At 56.7% G+C, this 8,107-nt stretch overlaps 1 protein-coding gene across 1 annotated transcript in view; it reads left to right on the forward strand.

Moving 5' to 3' along the window:
- DYSF (dysferlin) overlaps positions 1-8,107 on the forward strand; it is a gene marked incomplete at both ends in the record, with an annotated part of 98,712 nt that overhangs the window by 60,894 nt on the left and 29,711 nt on the right. The window contains 6 exons of the mRNA XM_008592399.1: positions 831-962; positions 1,045-1,211; positions 2,054-2,168; positions 2,481-2,586; positions 2,839-2,981; positions 4,877-5,050. Coding sequence (XP_008590621.1) covers positions 831-962; positions 1,045-1,211; positions 2,054-2,168; positions 2,481-2,586; positions 2,839-2,981; positions 4,877-5,050 — 837 coding nt within the window. The remainder of the gene's footprint in view (positions 1-830; positions 963-1,044; positions 1,212-2,053; positions 2,169-2,480; positions 2,587-2,838; positions 2,982-4,876; positions 5,051-8,107) is intronic.

An 8,107-nucleotide genomic window follows, 5' to 3' on the forward strand; every position in this document is an offset into this window, starting at 1 on the left:
GGGATATTAGATGATACACTACTGCCTCCACCCCCCAAAGACTGGAAATGAAGGGGAGGCTTTAATTTCTTCCTTTCCAGACCTGTATCACTGTATCTCCTTTACAGATAAGTTCTGGAACTGTGCTTCCCAATATGGTAGCCACATATGGCTGTTTAAATTGAAATTAATTAAAATGAAATACATCTGAAAATTCAGTTCCCTCAGTCACACTAGCTACATGTCAAGTGCTCAGTAGCCACATGAGGCTAGTAACTACCATCTTGGATGGTGCAGATATAAACCATGTCTATCACAGCAGAAAGTTCCACTGGACAGTGCTATTTCAGAAGAGAATGGAAATGAGGGTGGCAGGAGAAAGGGAGAATGAGGCTCCTGGTCTGGACATGGCCCCTCTCTGCTGACAGCTCCTACGTGGGGATGATGCAGTCTCCTTGGATGGGAAGGAATCTTGGCAATGGGGAGAAGCTTTCTTAATTATACACTTTCCTTCCATGAAGTTCTAAGTCCTCCATCAGGGCTCACACCAAATGGGGTGTCAGGCTGGTATGCCCAGGCTTGGAGGACCCCTCCTCCACTGGGACAGCCTGATCCTGAAGGGAGCTGTGGATTTCTGTCCTTCTCTGGTTCCCAGTATCCGATGGAGGGGGTCCCTGGTGCCCGGATGCCAGTGCAGATACGGGTCAAGCTCTGGTTCGGGCTTTCCGTGGATGAGAAGGAGACCAAATGGGGTGTCAGGCTGGTATGCCCAGGCTTGGAGGACCCCTCCTCCACTGGGACAGCCTGATCCTGAAGGGAGCGGTGGATTTCTGTCCTTCTCTGGTTCCCAGTATCCGATGGAGGGGGTCCCTGGTACCCGGATGCCAGTGCAGATACGGGTCAAGCTCTGGTTCGGGCTTTCCGTGGATGAGAAGGAGTTCAACCGGTTTGCTGAGGGGAAGCTGTCTGTCTTTGCAGAAACGGTGAGTGCCTGCCAGCCCGCCCCTGCCTCGCCCCAGAGCTGCTGTGGCTCCCACTTACTTCTCCCTCTTCCTCACCTTCCAGTATGAGAACCAGACCAAGCTGGCCCTGGTGGGGAACTGGGGCACCACGGGCCTTACCTACCCCAAGTATTCTGACGTCATGGGCAAGATTAAGCTCCCCAAGGACAGTTTCCGCCCCTCAGCTGGCTGGGCATGGGCAGGAGACTGGTTCGTGTGTCCGGAGAAGACGTGAGTCATGGGGAGTGAGGGCTTGGGGAGGGCCAGGTGAGGCTGCCCACCAGCACCCACCCCAGCCCTGGGCTCTGTCTCTGAAAGGCCTCGGCTCTGTGAGTCCCTCTGCCGCCCGCCCTCTGCTGCTCGGAGGGGCTTCCACTTGAACTCCCAGGGCTGGGCTCACGAGGTAGCGTCCCTCTCAGGAAGGTCTGTAACCGTCAGGAAGTCCTTTCTATTAGGACTCCACTCAACTTCACGTCCATTGGCTGTGTCTCCGTCCTCCAGGATACCTGGACAAGCCCCTCGCCCCCTGCACGTTAACCCTCGCGGTGTCCGAGGCGCTCCCACACTCCCCGGAGCGGTCCTCCTGCCCTCTTGGTCTTTCTCAGATCAGCATCCTCCATCTGCCTCTTTCTCCTTGCTCTTTTCTTGTGGGGAAAACAACTTTTCCATGGGGCATTCAACAACTGTTTTTTTTAATTTAAAAAGTTGAAGTGTAACTTACATATTACATGGTCAAGTAAGAAGTCTTAAGCGTACAGCTTGATAACATTTTGTATTTCTACAGCTGTCTCTCGAGCTTTGGCTGTCCATCCAGCTTTTGGGGTCTTCAGTTGGTCTCCCTTTCTCTTTCTGTATCTCGGGTGGTGTGTTCTTATGTCTGTGACTGTCCCGGGGCCTCCTTCTTGCTCTCTGCCCTGGTCTCTGCACCCTCTTCCCTCTCCCCTCATCTCTCTTGTTGTTGTCCAGGGCAAGGCCGACACAGACACCTTGGCCAAGGCCCGGGTGCTGTCCTGGAGGCAATGGCGGTGGGGGGTGTCTCTTTGGCAGAGACTCTGACCGGCTCTCCCCCGCAGCCTGCTCCATGACGCTGATGCCGGGCACCTGAGCTTCGTGGAGGAGGTGTTTGAGAACCAGACCCGGCTTCCCGGAGGCCAGTGGATCTACATGAGTGACAACTATACTGATGTGGTGAGGGGGTGCTCAGGGACAGGTGGGGTTTGCCTTCCCTGGAGTCCTGGACATTTGGTCCCAGGAGGGGCCTGTGGCTTAGAGAAGGCTGGGACATTTCTCCCCTGCTCACACCTCCTGAGCCTCCATGCTCTGGGGTCCAGAGGGACAGTGTGGGGTCCAGCAGGGGCAGGACACTGATCCTGAGTCACGCAGGTCCCCAGGGGCTCTGCCCTTCTGTCTGGGGCTTTGAGGATGTATATTGTCAAGTTGCTTCTTTTCTGTCTCGGTGCTGACATCCGTTGGTCTCTTCTCATGCTTGCCTGTCCTTAGAATGGGGAGAAGGTGCTTCCCAAAGATGACATTGAGTGCCCCCTGGGCTGGAGGTGGGAAGATGAAGAGTGGTCCACAGACCTCAATCGGGCCGTTGATGAGCAAGGTGGGCAGCACGTGGAGCCTGGTGAGCCCCACCCCCAGCAAATTCTGCAGATAGGGACAGCTGAATGGCCTGGAGCACTGACCTTCACTGGGCTACTTCATCTGGGGGACTTCCTGAAGGCGGTCCCCACTCCAAGCTACAAATTAGGACCAGGAATCAGTGGCTGCTCAAGTGTCTGTGAGCATGTCCCGAATCTCCCAGGAAATCTCCCAGGAGAAATGAGGAATGAGTGACAGGTGTCCCCTCCCCCAGGCTGGGAGTACAGCATCACCATCCCCCCGGACCGGAAGCCGAGGCACTGGGTCCCCGCTGAGAAGATGTACTACACTCACCGACGACGGCGCTGGGTGCGCTTGCGCAGGAGGGACCTCAGCCAGATGGAAGCGCTGAAGAGGGTGAGCCACCAGGCAGTGGATGGGAGTGAGGCCCCTTGGTAGGGTGAGGCCAGTGGGCACAGGTGCAGACCTGTATGCACAGAGACATGTACACGTGCAGGTGTGCATGTGGTATGCACAGGCACAGGGGACTCCTTCGAGATGCTCACAGATCACACCCAGAACATACACAGATGCACATACAGATCACATCCAGCACACACAGATGCTCACAGACAAAGAACACACCCGATTGCCCATGACTACTTGATGAGGTCACAGGCAGAGTTTACACAGACCTGGAAGGTGGAAGAACATCCAAGGATTTTGTCTTAGGCTGGGTTTCCTCCAGGCAGAGTCTAAGACAGGGATTTGGCTACATGTTATGGAGGCCATGCTCTCAGGAGTGTGAGGAGCAAGGATATGGCCTCCACAGAGTCAGCCTTGGCCTGAGGAGGGGTGCTCTGTCGAGCACCACAGAATCAGCCTCACCTGAACGTAGGGGGTCAGGGTTTGTACCCTCTGAGCCATCCATCATTGGCTGAGGGCTGCTGGGGTGGGCTGGGGCACAGACTCCCCAGTGAGGTGGCTCCCTTCAGCCGTGGGGATTCCCTGACACACCTGGCAGCTGGGGCTGATGAAGGGGCCGAGCTGCACTCCATCAGCATTCACCCAAGGACACGCGCAGTGTGAGCACATACGCGTGCAGTCGTGCACAGATACCACGGGACGCAGACAGGCCTGCAGTGCACATGTGTGAGGGCTTGTGAGCACATGCACTTGCTGCAGAGTCACGTGGTGCCCATGTTTTGCACAGCCTCCATGCCTCCTTCCCTGGGCCCCCTTGGTCTCTATCCTTCCTTCTCAAGCACACATTTGAATTTTGGCTTAAGAACCAGGCCTCCTCCAGCCTAAGAGTAGCCTTTGGCATTTCCCAGGTTGCTTCTTGCTCTTTGGCTACAGAGAACCTAGAGAATCACAGAGAATCTAGAGAGGAATGTTGCTGAGTCTGGGGAGAGGCAAGACTTTTGGATAACCAGTTGTTCCTGGCGAGGTGAACCAGACAGATTCGGCTGTCTCCCTGAAGGTGCACCAGCACCCTTCCTAGAGAATCACAGAGAATCTAGAGAGGAATGTTGCTGAGTCTGGGGAGAGGCAAGACTTTTGGATAACCAGCTGTTCCTGGCGAGGTGAACCAGACAGATTCGGCTGTCTCCCTGAAGGTGCACCAGCACCCTTCTTGGAGTGGGGTGCAGCTGGCCTCCAGGACTGGCCCTTGTCACTGTTCTCCTGGACCAGACCTGAGGTGGTGTCTGAAGATAGTCCCAGGTCCCCCTCTCCCAGGAGCTGGATGGTGAGGGACTTTCAGGACTCCCTCCAGGTTTGGGAAAGGGCCCCCTTTGAAGGAAGTGCAGGGGGGTCCCTCCACAGGTGACCTAGGTCTAGCCTCCTGTGGAGAAATAGCCTAGGGATAAGAAATGGGAGCTTCTTTTTGCCTCTGAATTATAGACCCACTTTCATTTTTATAAGCCGGAATGTGAAGAAGAAAAAGGAAATGACAAGAAAACCTTGGATTCATGAAATCCACCCATAAATCAAATAAACAAGCAAACCAAAGCCCAGTGTTTTTATCACTGCTTCAGTCTACCTTCCTTTTCTGGCTTCTCAGTTCTCCCACAGCCCACAGAGCCTCTTCTCTCCTCCTGATTTTCTGATCTGGGCTTCTTGTTGCTGCGGAAGCTGCACAAAGTCCCCCTCGTCCTGGTGGCCCTTCCAGGTTTTCCCGCCAGGAGGTCACTGGTGTGGGAGCCAGGGAGGAGTGGTTGTGAAGGGCAGGAAGGCACAGCTGGGGCCGAGCCCAGGACTCCCCAGGGGCCACCTACTGGCCTCTGAGTCTGCCCCATTGTCCCGTGCAGCACAGGCAGGCTGAGGCGGAGGGTGAGGGCTGGGAGTACGCCTCGCTGTTTGGCTGGAAGTTCCACCTGGAGTACCGCAAGACGGACGCCTTCCGCCGCCGCCGCTGGCGCCGCCGCATGGAACCCCTGGAGAAGACAGGGCCTGCAGCTGTGTTTGCCCTTGAGGGGGCCCTGGTAGGTTGGGCTGTGCCTGTCTTGGGTTGGGTGGGGTATAGCTTGGCTTCCCAGGGTTGTTTCGGGCTGACATGGGAGAGGTGCAGGAGCCCTAGGTTAGGCCTTTTGGACGGAACATTGGCCAGTCATCCTGGCTTCAGTTCCTGTGGGGCTGCATGTGGGGAAAGTGGGCAGCAGTCTGGGTGTTCACCTAAAATAGAAGCTCTTTTCTTGGCACCAGAAGACCTGCTGCTTCTTTGAGTAGTTAAGATGGGAGCAGAGGGGGAGATGGCCTTGGCCTTCTGATCGTCTGATGGTCCTGGCTCTTCCTGAAGAGACTGGCAGGGATGGGGATGTGTGGGAGGCTTTGGCCTAGCCCATGGTGGTAGCCAGAGAGGCCTAGTGACCCCAGAATGTGTTTGGTTGCACATGTGTCCTCCTAAGACAGAGGCCATCTCATTGGTATCCCCAGGGATTTTCAGGGAGCGATGTGGGTTAGAAACTGAGCCTCAGGGGCCGGCCCGGTGGCGCACTGGATAGTGCGCAGCTTGGGAAGCGCGGCAGCGCTCCCGTCGAGGCCATCTCATTGGTATCCCCAGGGATTTTCAGGGAGCGATGTGGGTTAGAAACTGAGCCTCAGGTTGGCTGTCCTTTCCCAGTGTGCACTTTCTGTGGCCAGTGGAACTGGGGTCGGTCAGGGTTACCTGGGGTCTGGGTGATGGGCTCTCCAAAAGAAATGGGCAGGCGCTTCCTGGACAGTCTGAGTAGGAACACTCAGGGCTAACACACAGCCTGTTTCCTGATGGCCTGGGGATTCCTGGAGGTGGGAGTGAGAGGCCCTGAGTGAGACAACCCCTCTGAAATCCGGCCAGGACTGTGCACCTTCCATGGGGGCTTTGGGCTATGACCTTGGGGAGCAGGTCCCACCAGGTGCACTGGCTGATGGGATCTGAAGGTATCCGTGTGCATGTGAGGTAGGTGTCTTTGGTTGGGGTCAGGGCTGGACACAGATCTGTGGGACAGCCCAGCTATGAGGGCTCAGGGAAGACAGTGGGGCAGCCCCAGGATCTGATAGGAAGAGATTTAGAGCCAGCAGTGGGAGTGGGCAGGGTAGGGAGGTCCTATCAGTGTCAGGCCTTGATGATGGGCTAGGCCCAGTGGTGGCAATAAAGGACAGGAAACCCTCTGGGGGCCTGACATCAGAGAAGCCTGTCAGAAGCTCTGGAGGGTACACACTCCCTTGGCCTGGGGTCAAGTCAGGGGAGGCTGAGGGGTGACAGCAGAGTCCTGGGCTCTCTGGGCTCCGACCTGGTCCTCAGGCCAGGGCAGGATGGAACTTCTGCCTGGGTCTCAGCAGCCACAGTGGGGGGTCTCCTGGGGCAGGGCTGGTATTGGGTGACTCTCTTTGTCTTGAGTCAGAAAGGGCCTGGCTTGGGCCAGTGATGGATGGTGGTTGTGTGGTGGTCATGCGGTGGTCACGTGGCTCCAGCTGGGGGTGAGAGAGAAAGACCTGGACAGGCCTCAGAGTCAACGCTGGCTCTGGGAAGGCCAGGCTGGCACCCTAAGGAACGAGGATTTGTTTCCATCAGACAGAAACTCAACTGGGCTAAAGAGAAAAAGGGGGTTTATGGGTTCACACAGCTGGGAAGAGCCCAGGAGGTGAATCAGGCATTGGCCTGGCAGGAAATAGAGGCTCACACAGTGTCCCAGCACTCGCTGCTCTGTCTTGGCCTTGTCTCATACTGGCTCTCTTCACATGGTGGCAAAGGGTGCCGGTGACAAAAGGCTGACATCATGCCTACAGCCAGCAAAGCCCTGCTAGGTAAAAGAGCACAGCCCACCCGGCATTGCTCTCTGCTGTCCTCACAGCTGGAGACCCCACAGTGCTGCGTGACTGGCTGGCTCTGCCTGGGCCGAGGGATAGAGCGTTCTGATTGGCCCGCCTGTGATGGACAGCACCGCCAGGGTGGGAGAGGAACTTACGAAAAGGGAAAAAAAACAACACAGTGCTGGGCAAAGAGCTCCAGATGGCAACCACAGGCCTCTATTCAGTGAGCAGTAGGGAGCCAGTGCGGGTTATTGAGGGGAGGAATGCTCTGCTCAGAGCTGGGCTTTGGGACTATTAATCAAGTAGCCATGGCAGATGCTCAGGAGAGAGAGCTTCCCATCGGGAGACTAGCCGGGGTCTTGGATAGAGGTCCGAGGATGCGGTGACCACTTGGTGTTGGAGCCGCAAGACCAGGGTGGAGGGAGGCGCAGCGGCAGGGCTCGGGGTGGAAGGGTCAAAGGGGCCTTAGAGGCTTGGCTGGGTCAATGGTGGGGCTGCTGCCATTGCCAGGCCGCGGGGCAGGGCAGGGCGGGCCTGGGGCTGCGATGAGTTCACGGTTGGCCCTGGTAAGTCTGACACACACGGTGAAGTGCTGTGTGAGAAAGGCAGATCTGGCGGCTGCCTGCCAGGCGGCCCAGGGCAGGGAGGGCGGGAGGAGTGGGAGCTGTGTCAACTGGGAGGTGAGGGGCCAGGAGCAGAGAGGGCATGAGGCTAGAGGTGCCCAGAGACACGTGGACTGAAGGGTGGCTGGGCTCTGGGGCTGGCCTGGACCTGGAGGAAGAAGGCGAGCAAGACTGGGGGACCCACTGCCAAGCTTTCATGGCTCAGTGACTGGTAGAAAGGGAGGGGGGGGCGCATTTCCCAGAAACAGAGAAGCCGATTGACTTATTCTTTATGTGGGAGAAAATGTCATGAGGGATCACTGAAATCAAGTGTCAAGTCAACAGGCACGGGAAGGTGATTGATTGTAATTCAAATACGACTTGCCTGTGATATGCAGAAGAAACCATTACAGTGAAGCCCGCTGAGCCCTGGAAGGACTTGGCTGGCTTAGAGAGCCAGAGGGAGACAGTGGTTTGAGAGGCTGGGTCCCACAAACCTGGAGTTGGAAGACCGCAGAGTTCTGGGAAGTCTTTAGGTGTGTCCAGCATTTGGATAGGGCCACAGGCCTCTTTTGACAATAACCATCTGGACCACACTGTGCCTGAGTGGACTGAGCCCCCATCAGCCCCCCCCCCCCCCCCCCCCCC

Source organism: Galeopterus variegatus, unplaced genomic scaffold (assembly GCF_000696425.1).
Source record: "Galeopterus variegatus unplaced genomic scaffold, G_variegatus-3.0.2 Scaffold7885, whole genome shotgun sequence".
NCBI classification, from domain to species: domain Eukaryota; kingdom Metazoa; phylum Chordata; class Mammalia; order Dermoptera; family Cynocephalidae; genus Galeopterus; species Galeopterus variegatus.